This window comes from Quercus lobata, chromosome 4 (genome assembly GCF_001633185.2).
Source record: "Quercus lobata isolate SW786 chromosome 4, ValleyOak3.0 Primary Assembly, whole genome shotgun sequence".
Classification (NCBI taxonomy): domain Eukaryota; kingdom Viridiplantae; phylum Streptophyta; class Magnoliopsida; order Fagales; family Fagaceae; genus Quercus; species Quercus lobata.
Window position 1 is genome coordinate 64,936,901 of NC_044907.1, and position 20,932 is coordinate 64,957,832.

At 33.0% G+C, this 20,932-nt stretch overlaps 2 protein-coding genes across 8 annotated transcripts in view; both read right to left on the reverse strand.

The window, feature by feature from the left end:
* Positions 1-748: 748 nt before the first annotated feature.
* LOC115987006 lies at positions 749-3,091 on the reverse strand. The gene is made up of 3 exons (XM_031110444.1): positions 2,600-3,091; positions 2,001-2,124; positions 749-1,044 (listed from the first exon to the last, which is right to left on the reverse strand). Exons 1-2 carry the CDS (start codon positions 2,954-2,956, stop codon positions 2,014-2,016), a joined length of 468 nt encoding a protein of 155 aa, XP_030966304.1. The 5' UTR covers positions 2,957-3,091; the 3' UTR covers positions 749-1,044; positions 2,001-2,013.
* A 6,179-nt stretch (positions 3,092-9,270) lies between these two features.
* LOC115985180 overlaps positions 9,271-20,932 on the reverse strand; it is a 53,698-nt gene continuing 42,036 nt past the window's right edge. For 5 of the 7 annotated variants that reach the window (XM_031108143.1, XM_031108142.1, XM_031108144.1 and 2 more), the window contains 10 exons: positions 20,683-20,862; positions 20,281-20,606; positions 19,827-20,201; positions 19,663-19,726; positions 16,372-16,518; positions 13,514-13,618; positions 13,329-13,439; positions 13,138-13,242; positions 10,783-10,852; positions 9,271-10,601 (listed from right to left, as the gene is read on the reverse strand). In XM_031108143.1, the coding sequence (XP_030964003.1) occupies positions 9,907-10,601; positions 10,783-10,852; positions 13,138-13,242; positions 13,329-13,439; positions 13,514-13,618; positions 16,372-16,518; positions 19,663-19,726; positions 19,827-20,201; positions 20,281-20,606; positions 20,683-20,862 (2,178 nt within the window). In that variant the 3' untranslated portion in view covers positions 9,271-9,906. Of the gene's footprint in view, positions 10,602-10,782; positions 10,853-13,137; positions 13,243-13,328; positions 13,440-13,513; positions 13,619-16,371; positions 16,519-17,396; positions 18,009-19,662; positions 19,727-19,826; positions 20,202-20,280; positions 20,607-20,682; positions 20,863-20,932 lie in introns of those variants that run through there. The other 2 variants (XM_031108146.1, XM_031108145.1) reach the window with 2 other exon arrangements.

Sequence of the window (20,932 nt, forward strand, 5' to 3'; positions counted from 1 at the left end):
CAAAAATATCGGTAATATTATGTATTTGAAATTACATCTTATACTTGATCATTTTAAACCAACATATTAATAAAATTGAAATATATACATCAAGTGGGAAAAATTATCATGTCATACGTACTCTATATAAGTCATTTAAATAAGTTCGAAGATCCAAATTTTCTATCTTGATCGACGACATTGTTGAAATCCAAATCATTCTTTTTTTAAACACTTTTATCCAAATCAACCATTTATGAATTTTCACAGATTTTCACATTAATGTTTTTAAATTGAAATTGTATTAATCATGAGAGAAATTAAAGTTACCCGGTACACCATATGCTACTGGAAAACTAAATTAGTTGTAATGCATTGAATAATATGAATGGAATTTTCTAAAAGGAAGAAGTAATGAACATTTTACTACAAAGTATTTGGTGAAGCATAAAGCAGCTAGAAAGAGATAAAATTTTTTCCTTATTTACTTACTTATTTGGTCTCAAGTGTGTGTGTGTGTCTTTTTCTGTTCTTTTCCTTTCTTTTCTAATTGTAAGTATTGTTAATGCCTATTGTTAGTTGTGTTGTGATATTTGATCCAGCTTAGATTTTAATTAGCTTTTTTCTTGAAAATTTTAGTTGTAATTATTTCATATTATCAACTGCCAACAATCATATATGACAATTCATGGAAGATAACTTGATAAAAATGCTTGGAAGGCATGCAGATGCTGTTTTTACATAAAATAACAAAATTGACATCACCCCGAAAAAAAAAATTAACTATGTACTCACAAAATTCACGTCTTACATCAAATAAAGAACGACGAAAGATAAATTGCCCAATTGAGACACATAATATACATGGCAAAACCCAGTAAATGATGGGGCACATAAATTTGTCAAATTATGGGGCTTGCTGAGTCTATTGGCTCTAAGGGTTATAGAGCATCCAACTCTCCTTCAAACCCTGCTCTTCACCAGTCTTTTCATGTTGCTCTCTTGTATGTGCAATTACGGAAATCCCAACAGCAAATCCAACCCTTATTTATGCATTGAGACCATCTGCCAAGAAGGAAAGGCAAAGTCAAATTATAGAGATTGCTAGTTTATATTTCAAAATGAATAATCCAAGCTAGTTCAGGAAAAAGCCATAGTTGAGAGTATTGCTGCATGACAACAACATAAGTGACAGAAGATGAATTATGCAGATAGGTTTTGTTGCACAAACTGGTAATACCAAGCAACGAAAGATGAGAAATGGAAAACACAATAACAAGTAGAGAAAGAAGTGTTTAATTCATTTAGAAAATGAGATTCATTACAACCTTTGAATTTTGTGTGCTGCTCTTAGCATGCACATGCCGATGTGGAGGTAACTAACTAATAATGCAACTAACCTATAACAGATATTAGTTACAAATCCAGATATTTAACTAAGCTAACAACCCATAGAACCGACATGCTTTCAATAAGCTCACGTAGTAATAGCTAAAAAAATGGCAGCTTTCACCTTATTAAAATATAAAATGGCAGCTCAAGTCATGCTTTGTCATTGTTTTAAAACGAATCCAACACAAGTACAAGCATCGCATTCAAAAAAGTCTACTTCCATATTTTCTCCACATTTTATGGCTCTTGGAAATTATTAAAGCTAAACTGCGAACAATAAATGTCAGCTTGGTTTCTTCATTTCAAAAAATATAATAATTAAATGGCAGCATGCTTTCTGTTTATGTTTTTCATTTAATGATCATAAATATTTTCACCTACCAAATTCTTTGAAATTAAATTCAACAAAGAGAGTGAACAACCATGGCCACAAAACAAAGCACATTGAGAATATTCTTGCAAGAATGGAAGGAAAAGTCCCCATGAATAAGTAAACACATGCCATACATGTTGAAAACAGAACAACATAGGAAATGACACAAAGTTCACACAAAAAGGCTTTGGTTAGGTATTTTCACAAACAATTGGTAGGCAGATTACAAACGAAGTGACACAACAAGAAAACGTACCAATTAATAATCTTCAAATATTTTCGCTCATCAAATAGGTATAGAGCTTCACATGGGCCGTGGGATCTTTCCTCGTTTTCTTGAAATTTTTAGAGCCAGCTTTCAGTGCCTTAGTCCAACAAGCCTGTAATAAAAAAATGTAAAATATAATAAGAATACTGGTTCTAAATCTTATATGTTTCCCCAAAGGAATTCAAACAGGAGACATAATATATTCGTATTACAGAATCTACAGAGCATGTTCGTCTGTCCTGTTTTCAGACAGAGGACAAGAACAAACAAGAATGATGGGTTTGAATGCCAACAAATAAACAATGTATTCATTTATCAAATAATCATTCCCTAATAAAAATTAATTCCTAAATTTTGTCTCTCAAATGGGTTTATTAATTTCAGGTTAATAATCTCAAACTTGTTCAGATTGAAAAATATAAATAAATAAAACCCTAGAAAAAAAAAAATATATATATATATATATATATATAAAAGTATTTATTTTTTTTCTCTCAAAAGAGTTTATTAATTTCAGGTTTTTTTGCTAACCCTAAACATAAATAAAAAATAAAAAATTCTCAAGAAATAAACAGAAATAGAAATACCTTTGTGGTGGGTTTGAGAGGAGATGGGTAGAACTCAGAAGCCTTGGTTTTGATGTTGTTGTTGTTGTTGTGTTTGGCCTTGGACTTCACAAGATTGGCAGCAACTTTGAGTTTCTTCTTGATGTTAGAAGTGACTTTGTTGATCTTGCTTTTGCTGCCAAGTGATTGTCTCTTTGGTGTCACGAAACCAAAGTATTCAAAATCCAAATCTATGGCACTGTGAAGCCGAGGGACCAAAGGGGACCAGATTGAACTCTGAGACTGAGAGTAGTTGAAGTCGAAAGCAGAAGACTTGTCAGGAAGAAGCTCTTTTGACATCAATGGATCCATGTAGTACACCACTTTAGTAATGCCCATATGAAGCTACACCTTCACTCCTCTTTCTTCTTCTGCTTTGGATCTTTCTGTGATATTTTGTTTACGTTGTTGATGATTGAAAGCTAATAATAAACCTTTTTTTGTGGGTTTCCTTTGTGCGTTCGGTTTGTTTATATAGTAGAGGACATAAGCGTGGAAAGGAGGGCAAGTCTCAGAAATTGTAACCGTTGATTTTGAAATTATGAGGCATTGTTTCTCGATTTTACCCCGTACTTGTCTGTCTGTCAATCTATGCTACTTTTCCTGTTTGGGTCGTTTTTTTTTCTCCTAAAATACGCTTATTTTTCTAAGTTTAAATAAAGGCAAAACTCAAAGGAAAATTAATAATTTATAAAATTACATCTTTTAATTTTTGCTAAAATATTGTCCTATAAAATTGAGAATTGAAAAGTTCCAATAACCCACCGTTCCCATCAAAAAATAATTCCACAAAAAAAGAAAAAAAAAACATTCCCACAATCCAGGGACGGATCTACATTGGGGCCTTATATATATATTTGACTATCCTCCTCTAAAATATTTAGATATTGACCTATAAGAAAATAAATAAATAAATAAAATTCATACCCCTTTAAAAACAAAAACAAAAACAAAATAAATAAATAAATATGGACTAAACAAAAACCGCACACAAAATAAGAAACACTTATTTTGTATGTTATACTTTATTAATGTGTTTTATAATATGGAATGTTTAAGAAACACTTATTTTATATGTAGTATTTTGTTGAATATGAAATAGATGTTAGTTTTTATTTTCATAAATTTTTTTTTTTTTTTTTCGTTTTAAGCTTTGCCCCCCAGGTATGAATCTTGGTTCCGTCCCTGCCACAATCCCAATTCCCGCTACCCATCTTTTGAAGAAAAAAAAAAAAAAACCCACATATAATTCAAAACATACAGCCAATCAGGTATTCAATCTTACCACCTTCACAGTTTCAAAAAAAAAGAAATCTTACCACCTTCACCTCTCTCAAAAAATAAAAACTCAAATCCATCCACAAATTTTTTATGGGCATGGTGTATATGGTTTTATTGTTTTTTTTTTAATTTTTTTTAATGAGATTAGAATTTGATGGATAAATTTTGCCAATTGGATCAGAAATAATAATAAAAAGTCTAAATTTAGAGTTTTTTTTTTTTTTTTCTTCTTCTCAAAGAGGTGGGTTAAAACTTTAAAACGTTTCTTAATTTTAAGGTAGTGGGGTTGTGTTTTAGCAATTAGAGGAAGAGTTTTTTCAAAAAAGTAGGTAACTATGTAACTGCAGGGTTAATGGAAGACAGTTTTTTTACTCCTTTTTAGGAAGTGGGGACAGTTCCTAAAAACACTACATATAAGACCATGTTAATTCTACTTCTTACCAAAAACATAAACCGTTCCTATCAAAAAAAGAAAAGAAAAGAAAAGACTTAACTGTTCTTCTGCATCTACATCTTTCAGTGACAATTGAGACAAAGTGTGTGTGTGTTTGTATCAAAAATAAGAATGGCTGGTGAAGAAGAGGGTCCTGCAATCAGTATCGATCTCGGGACGATGTACTCATGCGCGGCAGTGTGGCAACGTGATCGCGTGGAGATAATAACCAACGAGTAGGGCAACAGAATGATGCCTTCCTGTGTTGCCTTCACTAACAATGAGTGCTTGATAGGTGATGCTGCCAAGAACCAAGTTGCTAGGAGTTCTACCAACTCCATCTTTGGTACTCTTCTCCATACATTTTATTCTTTTTTTTTTTTTTTTTTGGTTGAAATAGAAGTAACATACATGTGTATGAATTAAAGAAGCAAATTGAAAGTATGACTTCAAATATAGAAGATTACGTGTTACAGACTCTAACTAATTTATTGAGAATTCATGTTGTTGTTAGATTTTCCACTGCATCCTACTCATCAACTTGACAAAATTGACTTAAATCATTTTTTAAAATATTTTATTTTATGTTGGCTTGATTTTTTTTTTGGTTTTTGTTTTTGTTTTTAGCCTTGACATATACTATTTCTGCATATGATATGTGGTCTGACTGCATGAGAAAATAACAATGAAATCAACTTGACAAAATTTACTAAACTAAAATTTTTTGTGGATTGATGAGTTAGGTTGGGTTGAATTTTTTGTTTGTTTGTTTGTTTTGTTTTTAGCCTTGACATATACTACTACATATGATATGTGTTTTGACTGCATGAGAAAAGAAAAATGAAATTAACTTGACTAAATTTACTTAACTCAATATTTTTGTGGATTAATAATGGGATAAGTTGGGTTGATTTTTTTTTTTTTAGCCTTGACATATACTGCTTTGTGTTTTGGTTGCATGATAGAAGAAAAATGAAACATTGGTTAATTTTTTATTCTCATCCACCAATATAAGAATATATTTATACACACTTTTTACATTTTCCATTATAATGCATTTGTGGGTGAAATAATTTTTTCATCATACCCCTAGATTTTTTGTGATTGAAAAATGTAATAATCTCAAATTATAATGGATGCAAATTATTAAATTTTGAAAGAGATTAAATAGTACTCTACCGTTAATCCACCCTCTCACAAATCACGATTAGGTAACTCTCTTTCCTCTCATGCTCTCTTACTTTTACTTTCATTTTCAGTTTGTGTGGGTTCTTTTCTTTTTTTTAGCAAATAGGCCCAGGTAGAAACAAGGATCCTAGGTCCAATTCTTATTGTTTTAAGGGACTGGGCTTGGTTCACCGCAACTAATTGGGCTGATTTTGAACCAGGTGGTGCATAGAGCATGAATCCTACAACACATACATGCTAACAGACAAGAAATATATGCATTGAACAAACAAGAAACAGCAAAGGAATGAAATGGTAAAGAAAGAACACAAAATAAAGTGTTAGGGATCCTTAAAATAATGTAAAGTACTTTGTTATTTTCTTGATTGTGTAATACACTCTGCTCACTAGGACGTGTTACAAGGTCCAAATAAGTTCAAAAATCACAAACTTAGATAACTCTTCAGGCCCCTAAGGCTTGCAAAGTTTAAATCTCTTTGAATCCAAGTGTGTTCTCTAGTGGTTGTTTGAGGATATCGGACAGTATTTCCCTCTCTTTTTCTCTCTTTTTTTGGATTCTGATAGAGTTTTCTCAATGATTTTACTCTAATTCCTTGTTTCTGAATGTCTTTCACCATTGGTTACTTCCCCTTTTATAGTGCCATCCTAAGGTTTCCACACTCTCCCACTAACCCATTTCTTCAAAGCAACTATATGTTTACTATTTTTTTTTTTAAATATAAAAGCAAGTTCAACAACCCCACGTTGCTGGTTTTTTTTTTTTTTTTTTTCTTTAATAAAAAATACCCTCACATTTATCTTCCTATAAATTTTTTTTTTTAAATCCTCAAGTTTATCCAAAAACAAAAACTAAATAGATATATATGTTTATCTTCCAATCAATTTTAAAAAAAAAAATCCTCAAGTTTATCAAAAAAAAAAAAAAAACCTAAATAGATACTAGTCTTTGAGCATGCGCATGAAAAACTAAATAGATACTAGCCTCTAAGCACGCGCTCATGCGCATACTTAAAGACTCTTCTATTTTTTTGGATAAAGATTAATAATTTGCATCTATTATAATTTGGGATTACTACATTTTTCAATCACAAAAAATCTAGGGGTATGATAAAACGCATAATACTTATCACACCACAAACACATAATACTCATCACATCACAAACGCATAATTTTGTAACTAGCCTCTGAGCACACACTCATGAGCGTGCTTAAAGGCTCTTCTATTTTTTTTTGTAAAGGTTAATAATTTGCATCTATTATAATTTCGGATTACTACATTTTTCAATCAAAAAAAATCTAGGAGTGTGATGAAACACATAATACTCATAACACCACAAACGCATAATATTCATCACATCATAAACGCATAAATTTTGTAAGTGAGCGCGTGTTCAGATGCTTTTCTATTTTTTTGGTAAATGTTAATAATTTGAATCTATTATAATTTGAGATTAATACATTTTCCAATCACAAAATATCTAGAGGTGTGATAAAAAAATACCTAGAAATGTGATGAGTATTATATGTTTGTAGATGAAATCTGTTTTCATCACACTCCCAAGTATTTTGTGATTAGAAAATGTAGTAATCTCAAATTATAATGGATTCAAATTATTAACATTTACCAAAAAAATAAAAAAGCCTCTGAGCACGCGCGTGAGCTCATGCTCAGAGGCTAGTTTCCTTTAAAAAAAAATCATTCTCACATTTATCTTCCTATCAATTTTTTTTAAAACATCCTCAAGTTTATACAAAAAAATAAATAAATAAATACTAGTCTCTGGGCATGCGCATGAAAAACTAAATAGATACTAGCCTTTGAGGATGCACTCATGCACGTGCTTAAAGGCTATTCTATTTTTTGGGTAAAATTTAATAATTTGCATCTATTATAATTTGGGATTACTATATTTTTCAATCACAAAAAAATCTAGGGGTGTGATGAAATGCATAATACTCATCACACCATAAACACATTATACTCATCACATCACAAATGCATAATTTTGTAACTAGCCTCTGAGCACACGCGTGAGGCTTTTCTATTTTGTTTGGTAAAGGTTAATAATTTGAATCCATTATAATTTGGGATTACTACATTTTCCAATCACAAAATATCTAGGGGTGTGATGAAAAAAAATACCTAGAGGTGTGATGAGTATTATATGCTTGTAGATGAAATCTTTTTTTATAACACTCCTAGATATTTTGTGATTGGAAAATGTAATAATCTCAAATTATAATAGATTCAAATTATTAACATTTACCAAAAAAATAGAAGAGCCTTTGAGCACGTGCATGAGCGCATGCTTAGAGGCTAGTTATAATTACTCATTTTGGTCCACAGTCTCAGGGTCTGTTTGGATACCGCTTATTACTGAAAATTGAAAACTGAAAACACTGTAGCAAAATAATTTTAAATGTGTAAATAGTATCGTGAGACCCAGTTTTAACTTAACATTTGCGTTTTTTCATACTTGCGGGTCCCATGAACAGTGCATGGGACCCACCCACAGAAAAAACGGCAAACGCAATTTTTTTTTTCCTTTTCAATGCAATCCAAACTCAACCTCGGAGTCCACAAATGCTAAAATTTGGGCTCCCAAGTCCATAGTTTTGTATTGGGCCCCAAAACAATTATTAAAGTCTCTTTGGGACTAGACGCGGTAAAACTAGCAAGTTCGGATCAAAATTAGCTCATTTTACATGGGTTAGAAATGGGTTGGTTGACCCATATTTTTCATATTAATTTTTTTTCTTTTTATATTTTGAATGACGTTTTAAAATTTTGATTTTTTTTATATAAAAAAATAACAATCACATGTATTATATTTATCAATTGATTTTAAGTTGTACATTGTAAAGCCTACAACAGATGTGTAAACCAATCGGGATACTAGAACTTATAATGACTCGTTTATTGGTCTACAAACAAGCCAAATTTAGCCAGAAGACCAAGTATGAAAATCCACCCCATGGCCATTAAGAAGAGGAATGTTTGTCAAACAAATACCTTCAAAAACCTCTAACCCATCTTCAATTGTGTTCCTTTATGGTCCATTTGGTTTGAGGAGTAGAGTAAAATAGAGTTGGCCGAATATTAGCATAATTTCGAGCCAACTTTACTCTACTCCTCTTTGCACTCGCTTCCTCTCCTTCAATCTAAATAGGTCTTTAATGAGAATTTAGGATGAATCAACATTTTAGCCTCATCAGATCAAATTTCAAAAATCAAATCAAGAGAGAAAATTTATGATGATTAAAATAAATGGCTTAAATTTCTCATGGAATAAATACCAAATCAAAAAATCAAATTTGAATTTATATTCTAAGGAGATAAAAAAGGACCAAGAAAAAATAGGTTCACATCATGTACTGGCCAAAATCACCATAGCAACTAAATTTAGCAAAATGGATCGGAATGGACAAAGGAACTAGATGCACTAAAGTTTAGACTAAGATAGAAGAGGGGTAATTCATACCCATTAACTAACAAAAAAGGAAATTTTCAACTATTCTAAACAAAGAGGAAAGAAATTGCTAACTTTGAAATATAATTAAGAGGATTACAAAGATTTAAATCATTTGAATAAAAGCAAATCACATAATTTAAGAAAATAATTTGATTCAATATTAAAAGAGTAAGAATCACACAAACTCTATTTAAATTATGTATATTTTTTTCTATAAATCCTCTAATTGAATTTATTTAATAAAACTTAGTAAATAAATATGTATCATGTATAAATATTGATCTGTTAAACTTTCTTGTGTATTACATGGATTACTAACTACTTTACATGTATACAAGGGTAAAAAATTACCCAAAGTTTAAAATGATGCTGTACATAACTGTTAAAAGAAAAAAGGGAGCCACTATACATAATGTACACAACACAGGTTACACGCATTTTACATGAGAACATATGACCCAAGTTTATCTAAAAAAGCATTACTTAAGCCAATGAGCTCAAGCTTAGATATCACGTCAGTCCAAGGGAGATGTGGTGTGTTTAGTGCAATTGGGGGTGTTTAATTACCAATCAGCAAAAAATAGGCCCCAAAGGAACTTTTTTTTAATAGGTGCTCCCTCGCTCACTTTGTATGGGGGGCCAACGCAAGGGTGGAACTAGGTGCCAGGCCTTGTGATGAATCCAATCCTTCAGTGCAGAAAATAAATTCCAGTTTTCAGCTATTTGAAATTACCTTGATGCAGGAGATGCCCCTAGCCCAACCTCACTCTTTCCTAAGTTCAATTGTTGTCAACAATATCTGTAACAAGTTTTCTGCATCTTCCTTGCTTGCTAGGCAAGGGCGGTAGCAGGAGCCAGGCATTGTGATGAATCCAATCCTTCAAATCAGTAAAAAATGTACTCCACTTTTATGCTACTTGATATTTCCTTGATGCAGGAGATGCCCATAGCCCCAGCCCCGCTCTTTCCCAAGTTCAATTGTAGACAGCAATATTTGTAACAAACTTTCTGCATCTTCCTTGCTTGCCAATTCCAAGTTTGTCTGGAAGAGTGGGAGAGTAGTAGGATTGCTCCATCGCACTGTCCTTGTACCCACGCCTTTTCTGGGATGATGTTGGTTTTGCCTCTGTATGGTATCTGGACTGCTTCCAACAATATGTACCACTTCTTGATCCGAATCAGCATGTATAACACTCTCCAAACCAATTTCCGATTCTATCACCCATTCTGGATCAGCAGAAATGCCTCGAAATTCAGGCTTACCCAACTCCACCAAACTAGGGCAACTAACAATCAATACAAATCTCTCTGTGATGATGACAAATTTACCAGCTTGTTTAAGTGCTTTGCACATGACTAAGACCTCATCCTTGAGCTTTAAATCATTATCAGCCTCCACAAGTACTGATGTTCCAACTGCTTCTTCCCAAGAGTAAGGTCTTAGAGGAAGTTCCCTGCTTAGAGGCCTTGGAAGACGGGCCCTAAAGCGCTGCGATCCCATTTGGTATAGCCTACTTCTATTTCTGATACTCTGTGCAGTTTTTCCAGTAACTTCAAGGATACTAGCTGCTGGTTTCGCCAAAAGTCCTGTGACTCCCAATGCTATACCTGCACCAAGGGATATGAGCAAGAAAGCACAGTCAATAGCTATGCAAACACCACTAACCATCTCTGCATCTTAAGTGACAATGTTCGTGTTGCTGATCCCTTAAACGCTCATAATTTTGAGGGAAATTATACTGATCATAATGAGACGTATACAATTTACAGCATCCTAGTAGTTCATTACCTGAGAGGACACCAGGAAGGCCATGTTTCTCAGCTCCTTTAATTGGTGACTGGAGAAGACCAGTGAGTCCCTGGAATTAAACAGGTTACACAATTCAACACATTAAAACATAAATAATAGAGTGCATATAATTTCCCTTCAAAAGAGAAGCATGATAACACATGTTTTCAAGTTATGCTTCAAAAGAGAAGCACGATAACACATGTTTCCAATCAAAATATTTTCTAACTGAATTTTTTTTATATCTATATTCTATAACATTATCTTCAGTGAGTTAATTATTGATAACAGAACCTCCCATCATATCAATGATTTGCTAGGCGTATTGTAATTATAAGAAATCTCTTGGTTTATTTACTTGTAATGGAAATCATAGAACAATAATATCAATGGACTAGCTACATGAATCACTTTTAATACAGGAAGATGGACAGATTGATTGGTCTAGATGAAGAGGAAAAAAAAAGGATTGAACTTATACATGAATGAGAACTTCATTTGATTAGTTTAATAAATTATTAATATTATTATTATTATTATTTTATATATATATATATATATATTTTTGGTAAAGTAAACAGGCCAGAACTAATCTTTCATTCAAAAATGGAATAAAAAATTCCTCAGTTAGAAGAAGCCCTCTTCTGGGAAAAAAAGTGATTTTTTTTCTGCAATTTTGGTAAACCATATGCATCAAAAAAAAAAAAAATTAACTTTAAGCCACTAAACAAAATGAAAGTGCAAATCAAATAAATAAGTAGGGAATCAAATGGATTTTCAAAATATTAATCCAATACAAGTTTACTATGTAGTTTAATATTACCATCGAAATACACCAAGTATAACCTGATCTAACTAACTTAATACCAATCTGAACAAGCAAATAGAACTTATGTCTGTACTAGACAGTAAGAACACCTATAAAAATATAGTTATCAATTATATTGTGTATATTTGTTAGGTCTTCTTTATATACAAATAAGCCACGTTGCAATTTTTTATAGTCAAAATTTTACTTTTAGTTCCCAAAGAATGACTTTTAGACACTAGATAGACCTTAATTACAGACTATGAGACTTTTTGCTTAACTCATAACATGACCATATTGAAACAATTTTAAAACTATAATGTAAACATTTATAGACCTAAAACTTCAGAGTTTAACATGAAAACAATATCAAATTCTTGGGTTTATTATATAATTCCCAAATTTTATTGCTTATTCACTGATTTTTATGAACAAATGTAGATATTACATGAACAATTTGAACTCCTATTATAACTCTTTTATCACTTTTAAAAGGTAAAAGTAATTTCTTTTTATTTTGTATTTTTTTTTCTCTTTGATCAAAATTTAGCTTCTTTATTTTCCCTTTTTTACCACCCATGTTTTCCATTTATTGCTCTTAAAACTTAAGAGACATAAAAATATGATAAAATACAAAAAAAAATCTTTCTATTACTTTAAATAATTTTTATTTTAGAATTTAAAAGAGATAATAGCCATTAATAATATAATAAAATAAAATTGTCAAAAGGGAATTCAAAAAGAAAGGTATGTGCAACTTAATTTTTCATAGTAGTTCTGAGTCGGAGATGCAACCCTAGCCCTCAACTGATAGGTGGATGCATGATTTTTTGAAATCATGTAAGTAAATGAATAAACAAAAAAAATAAACACCTATAAACAAACAACTAAAAAAAAGAAAAATAACTTCATTTTTGAATGATTCAATTGTCACAACAAATGGGGGAGTGGGATTTGAATCATGGTTCTTCTTGTAAAAGAGCACATGCAATGCCATTGAGTTACAAGGCTCTTGGGGGAAAGAAGTAGAGGAGAGAAGTAACTATTAACTATCAATTGAGCAATTTATGAACTATATAATGATTTTCACTATTTTTAAGTTTATATGCAATAGCCACTCATTTATTGAAAACATTACTAGCTGTTTGAATTCTACCCATAGGTTTGGAACACATCATTCTAGTTTCATCTTGTTAGAATTATGATTAAAATTACCACTTTCTAATAGCTGAAATTTTTGAGACAATTGGAATTTATCATTGTATTATATCAAGTGGTCTTGAAGCATTGTCTTCTCTCTGCTTCCCGTTTAAAAAGTTAAATTCCCATGAGTTGGGCCCCATGTCTTAAGGGGGAGTTCAACGATTAAATTTTACTATTTCCCAACCGTTTAAAGTTTTGGTACAATTGGTAATTTATCGCATCTAATTTGAAACTCAACTTTTGTGAAACGTATAAATTTGTCCCATACAATGCACCAACGGATCCACTTCTATAAACATCTAGGAGGCTCTTACAATGAGAACTACTAAATATGACTGACATACCTCTAAGACTTCATTTATCACACCTTTACTTTGTGAAGCTGCACTCATCTGTTGCTTTTCCATACTTGAAACAGCTTGGTCATCGAAGGTCAATGCAACAATACCCTACAAGCAGAAATTCAGTTCATATTTAAATATATATAGAAACTGATCTCTGAAACCATTCAAATGCTTATGATGAAAATAGATACCTTGTGTGCAGCTTTACTGAACTGAGTGGCGGCGTCACTTATAGCATAGACTGTGTTACTTAAAAGACTAGTGCTGCCTTGTGCCATGCCAGTAATAAGTCCAGTAGGGCTCTGCCAATAGAAAAAACTAGTTTTCAGAGAGCTGATAAAAGGAGCAAGCTTTGGCCATCTAATAAACTATGTACCTGCAAAACACTCCTGGCCGGCATTGATAAGAAATCCCTCAGGCCAAGCCCCAAACTCCTAGCAAATCCCATTGGATTACCAATAACACCAGCGGAACCAAACACCTGCAAATAAAAAGAAACAAGGAGCATGAGAAGAGTGTGGCACAATGTTCATTCTAGAGACTCAAATAAACTAGAAGACTAAGGAGAGGCAATTCAAATTTAAAGGCTCCATCTGTTTCACAGAAGACAAGGAGATGATTTTTATAACATAATGTAAAGAGTATGTGGTTAAATGATTAAATTTATCATATCCCAATTGCTTAAGTTTTTGGAAAAATTGGTAATTTAACATGGTATTAGAACAGGAGATCCTAAGTTCAATCTCAATTTTCTCCACTTTACCTCCCATTTAGAATCCCCCATATTGAGTCTTACCTATTAAAAGTGAGTGTGAGCCCACGTGTAAGGCGGAGTGTTAAAAATATGTGGTTAAATAATTAAATTTACCTATCCCAATCGGTAATTTAACACAACAATTATGTTCATGGTTGCTAAACATTCCCTGACGTATAGCTCATTTACATCCTTCCACCCACGTTATGAATGGCCCAATCAGCCACATTAGCTGATGTAAAGTTAATTTGCTATATATATATGAATTCTACTATTGATATACATAAAAATGATCACATCTTCATTCCACGATATATCCAATCTCATAGTGAAACTTTCATACTCAGTTTATTCTTCAACTAAACAATTTTCATATAAACTGCATCTCAGTTGCTTGTAATTTCTACCCACAAAGTCATGAGTCATATCAGTCTTAATGTCATCTCAACATCTAACAGTAGCATGATGTGATTGTTGATATTTTATGAAACAAGCTCCCTTTTCCCTATTCAACCTTCAAAAAAATAGCAGGTTATAAACAATACCACCTGAACAAATTCCCTATGTGATGCAGCCATGGAAAAAGAGATTTAGTTGCTGTTTGCATAGAATTTTGGTAATACAGGGTTTTTTTGGTGAGAGACCCTTGTTCGTTGTCCGATGGATATGAGATGAGTGGATTAATAGGTTGCATCAAAGCAGTACAGTGTTAATTGTGTATTTATTTGGAGTTTTTATTTTACAAGGTATGGTTACTTTTGTGAGAACGGTATGTAATTTTTTTTTGCTAAGCAATTTAAGGGTATTTGGTAATTGAGTCAAATATAGAATTTCTTAGGATTTTATAGGCATCTAGGGTTTATTTTCTTGAAGTCCAAGTTAGTATTTGTTTGCCTTTATTACATTTTTGCCATGTGAGGCCCTGTACGACGTTCGATGGATATGACATCTGCATTGTTTAATAGAATGCATCAAAGTGGCATAGGGTCAAATGAGTATTTATTTTACAAGTTAAGTTTATTTTTGTTCGTAATTGAGTCAACTCTATTTTTTTAATTACTAGGCAAATTAGAAAGTCCTTCTAGCAGATTGTGGAAGAAGTCAAAGATTCTTACAAATATGTCCAAGTTCAAGAAAATTGGAGTTGATTAATATAATGGTGAGCGTTTGAGTATTGAGGTATATTGGCCATAGTATGTTTTCTTCTCTCTCTTCTTCTTTGGCACACTTAGTACTGTCATGGTATACACAATCCCTGAACACAGAAAACTTTCTCTTTTCTTTCATCCTTTACAGCCCAAATCAGATCCATTTTCCTATATCCTCTGTGAAACCTGCAAACCCTAAATTTGTCACACCCTTGTGACAGCAGCAACCAACCTTAAACACGCTAATTTGCTACTGCCAGGAAATTTCCAACAAACAGTTTTTTCTTTTCCCCTAAAGCCATAACCCACCAACTATTGTCACATAAGACATCCCTAAAATGAAAAGATAAAGGTTAATATCGGTATCAAAGTCTCTACTCTCTTATGATTTTGAAAACCACACCTCTACTCACTTGTCAATTTTGAATATCTCCAATGAGTAGAGGCGAGATTTTCAAAATCACGAGGGAGTAGAGGCTCTGATAGTTTTCAAAGAGAAATATAAATTCCACAATAACACTCTTAAGCATAGCTTGTAACTATGAATCTCAATGCAACGTGACTAATAATAGGAATATCAAATGCTATTAAAGAATGAAAATAAATTATCAAAATAATCCCAACCTTAAATCTAAGAAATTGCAACTAATAACCTCTTAAAATATATCCTTCAACCTTAAATTGTATATATCAAGTGAAATCTAAATGGAAGAAATCAGAAAGGACAACAAAAGTCCACAGTAGTTTACAGCTATAGGAGCATGGACAATACCTCCTGTATTTTATATAAATAGTTATTTCCACTGCATTGCTAATGGAAGTCAGTGTTTTAGCTAATCTAATATGAAAAAGTTTACATACTTAGCCAATTTAAATATTAAAAATTATTAACAATTAATGTATCATTAGAGTCAAAAAGAAAATAGAAGCAGGCATTAAATACTGTCCCACAGTTGGTGGAAAGAGAATATTTGGGCCAAAAGCAGTAGAGGTTGAATACATACTTTGTCCCACATGCGTTAAAGAAAAATCTCATTTATTTGATTCTAGAAAATTCTAGGAATTTAAAAAACAAATTAAATCAGGAAAAAACTTAAAAAGAAAAAATACACAGCAAGGGTTGCAACAAAGTTTGAAGCATGCATATAGAAACAATTTCCAAGCTGGACATACAGTCATTTATGCTCTTAATTACCCTGGATTCTTCTCACTCATTGCCTTAATGAACAAAGCTATTTTTTAACTTATCAATCATGAATAAAGAAATGAAAATAATTAAGAAAACCAAATTGTAATAAAAATGAGCCGGCTAGATAACTACAGAAAATTTACCTTATACATCTCATGAAGAAGTTGCCGAGTGTAATGCCGGATGAGGATCTCCTCAATGGATTCCCAGCTAGCCATGTGATGTACAATGGTCAATTGCTTCAGATGAATACGTGCTCCCTCAACATCAGCAAGGGCCATAATACCTCTCTGTCATTAATTATTACCAAAAATATTTATTAAAATAATGATTAAATTCACAATTTCTAACACCTTAAGTTTTCAGGAAATTTTTAGTTATCATGATATCAGAGCAAGTGGTCATGAGTTCAAACTCTATCTTCACTTTACCTGCTATTTAAAAACTTAAAAAACACATGTTGGTTCCCACTTAATAGGTGAGAGTTTTGGCCTACATGTGAAGGAAAATGTTTATAATGATTAACCTTTTCCTAACTGCTTAAGCTTTTAAGACAAGGGGTAGTTTCTCAGTATCCATGATTAACATGGATAGCAATGTAGATATATAATCCAAAGAAATCATGGCCATAAATGAAAGAAAATAGACTATTTAAAACCCGTGGCAACACTAGATTTTAGCTTTTGTGAGAAATTTTATTAAAAAATAATGACAATAAAGCGACAAGATTTAATGATCATAGATTTAAAATACCAAAGCAATTAGAGACAAGGTTTCTGACATATGAGTTATTAATTCATATCAAGGAAGCTTTTTACTTTCAAGTAGAAACAAACATGGACAGATAAAGGGCGCAACTAACATTCTCTCAGCCATGGTACATAGCTAATGCACCGATTATTGTTCGGACGGATAAGCCCAATTTTTATTAGGATTGATGACATAAAAGTGTTTTCCCATCCATCTTGCCAACATATTTGCTTTCCCATCTTTGCTAACTACCTCACCAAGTCTGAGCCTGTGCATTTTCAAAGTCTTTTGCCACTGGCCCCAAGAGTAATAGTCGCTGTGCTGGTCTCAGACCATGAAGAATCTATTCTACAACTAATTTCGCTAAAGAGGTAGGGAAATTGTCTGTGTGAAAGAGAGTACAGTAGCTTACATGGCAGACCAACCAATTACCACAACGAACACCACAATGGCAGACCAACCAATTACCATAATGAACACCACCATGGCAGGTTGCTTGGTTGCTATAGGAAATTCCATTCTGCCCTTCCTCTCACAGCATCTCTGATTTCTTCCTTCCCTACATTATGGATATTTCTGTTTTTTTTCCCCTTCCTGGTAAATATTCATTAATGAAACAAAAAATTTAAAAAAATTTAAGGGTGGTGAAAAGTAAGGATGGCTGCTTAATCTGACTAAAATGGTGATTATGGGAAGTTGCAATACTATAAGGTTTGTAAAGAGAGTACAAGGGGCAGAGTTGAAATCCAGGAATTGAAGTGTTGAAGTGAAAATTTGAAGTCTCTGGTTTGCTGTTGTAACAGAGTAAATCTTTATTCTCCTTCTGTGTTGTTTAGTTGGCAGCCTTTAGGCTCAAGTGGTCTATCATCTATGGTGTTTTGTACTGATATTCAATCAATAAAACTGGCTGAATTATAAATTTCTTTTTCATAATAAGATATCCCTTCTATATAAGATAAAACAACCACAGTTCCTTATCACCTTAGCCTCATTTCCCATTGCCATCATCGACATCTCATCTATCTTTTACCTGGAAGAGTTTGTGGAAGCCAAAAGTTCAAACAAAGGTTAGCTTTTCCCTTTGGACAGCAGCTTTGGGAAAAAATCTCACTACAGATAAACTTCGAAAGCGGAGATTAGTTGTAATAGACTGGTGCCACATGTGCAGGAGGGAAAATCTTCACTATTTAGGGTTTATTGGATCATGCCAAAAGGTGTTATGGAGCTCTTACAAGTTGGAAAGGCAAGTTGGCCTACTTTGTCAAGCTATCTCCAATTTGAGGCAGGGGGTGGATCTAGAGTGGAGTTTTAGCAGGGTCGATGGTGCAGTAATAATTCTCTGGCTATGTGCTATCTTGATTTATTCAGTATTTTCCGTGAGAAGGAGGCAAGTGTGTCAGATCTTATGCAATCCACTAATGGGAGATACTCTTTTGGGATGTCAATTTCACAAGAGCCATGCAGGATTGGGAGTTGGAGTCTTAGTCAAATTTCATGGATGTGCTTATGGTGTATCAGTATAAGGAAGTGGGTGATAGATTTATTTGGAGTTTGCTGGGTGATGCTAAAGACTGTTGATGAGTTGTTAGCTTGTTGGCTAGGTTGTTTTCGGCATCATTGGAATGGTCAATTGTGGATTGCTACCTTGCATTGCTTGATGTGATGTATATGGAGGGAGAGGAACAATCGGAATTTCGAGGACAGAGAGAACTATTTTTTTTTTTTTTTTTTTTTTTTTTTTTTTTTATAAGTAACTAAAATTTAATTAAAAAATAAAACAGACCCAAGTACACTATAAATGTACTATGGGGCAATACAGTCAAGAACCCAAACTACAATAGTCAAACAAAACATGTAAGGAAAAGCATGAACATGTTTGTAAGGCTAAACTCGCTTAAGCAAATTATGAAAGAAAAAAGACCATCTCAAGAATATATTGTTCACATCACTCTAAATTCTAGCATTTTATTCCCAATAAATACACCACATTAAGCAATGTGGCACAAACCTCCAAATAGCTATATTGTGATGCCAATTGAACTTGCCCTACCATGAAGCTAACAACTCAATGACCCTTTGCAGCATAACCCAATGGAATTCAAACAAGTTGAACACACAGTCCACAAATCATACACTATAGGGCAATGAAGAAGAAGATGGTCCACAGAGAAAACTACGCCTGAACTCAAATTATTTTTCTTAAGGACTTTGTTGGATTGGATGTCAACTTTATGGTCTGTTAGTGTTTTGACAGATTCATGTAATTTGCATGTTTGTTTGTATGGTCCCCAATTGTATACTCCCCGCATACTCGGGTGATTCTCTTTTTTTTTTTATAGCAATAAAAATTACATTACTTATCCCAAAAATTACATTACTTCTATGTGTATTCATTATGACGTCTAAACATAGACCAAAGCTGACTCCATGCGTCCTTTCTACAAGTAGGAACTTTTTACTTTTTGACAGAGTTGACACCTATATGCTCTCTACACTCCTTTAAGTAGCTGAACTCTACATGATCTTTAGTTTTTTTAACCTACCTTCCTAGTACATATCATGTTCATTAAATCTCACAGTTCTATGCTGGCTGTAAACATACTGTAATCCCCTTCTATTTTAGCTTGGAAAAAAAATAAATAGCATATCTTAACATCATTTTTCAGAGAAAATATGCTACTTACATGGATAAGAGATTCTCCTGATGTAAGAACCCCATTTCTGAGCATCCACGGAGAGCTGGAAAAACTGTTGAGGAGATATTTATCATAATAATGCTCAAGTAATAGAGTTAAAGATAAACAAGATCTTGCAAGTGCATTCCTACTGTGAGGGATAACAGATTCACCTTAAGGTCAACTTGATGGGAGCCACATCAAACACTTCAACATATATTTTCTGCTGTCTTCTGGCCAAAAGGTATATATGCTGCCAAGGAGCTCCGATTGGAACCACTGAAGGTAGTGATAGGCTACCTCCATTCTTTTCATTGAAGGCAGGTACATTCACTGAAAGAATTAGGTCCTCCCTTCCATTCAAATACTCACATGTCTGAACCTGGCCTGTGGATTCCATTACCACACCCATATCATTGATATGAGAATGCAGTAACGGATCTGATAATGGCATGATCCTAAATTGGAACCTTGAATAAACATTTTTGAAGAAGTCAAACAAACTTAATATCACTTCTTGCTCAAGTTCAAGGCGGAATTCTGCCACTCTGCAAGCATTAAACAGTACAAAATAAGCACTGACAGTATTAAACTCTGAAAAATGTACTAATTACAGAAAATAGACACCTTAAGCTTATATATTCAAAAGAAACCAATGAAATATCTTTCTTCCTCCACTTTGACACAGCTAGGTAGAATACAGGTTCACAAGAGTTGTCAGATGCCATTGGGAAAAATCTTTCAGTTCTTGTTTTTGCACTCTTATCCTTGGTTCTTATTTGGCTGGCTGAGCTGTATCTGTATTCATGATCAAAGGACAACATAACGGGATATGGGGTAGTGCGCAGCTGGTTGTCTATTTGCAATGATGAGATTTGAATGGAAAGCTTCTGTTGATCCAAACTCTGAAGCAGATCAATTGTTAAGTTTTTCACACATGCAAAAAGTAACTCCTGCAAAAGAGTAAAATGATTAATAGAGTTTAAAACAGTACCGTGGAAAATGGGAAGACAATATAATTCCATATACCTGTGGGTAAGAATTAATCAAGGAGATACCAATATGTGGAATAACAACAGATATTTTTTCCTTGTAATCAATAAGCTTGTCTTGTTTCTGAGCATGTTTCCCTTTTTCTCTTAAGTGATATGCACTTGAATTCTTCATGTCATTCAATATGTGGAAACTTGAATCAATGACGCAGAGGACCTGCAGCAGCAAAAAAGAAATCATTAAACTATCAAAATAAAACACCAAATATGTTACTGCATGTACCAAA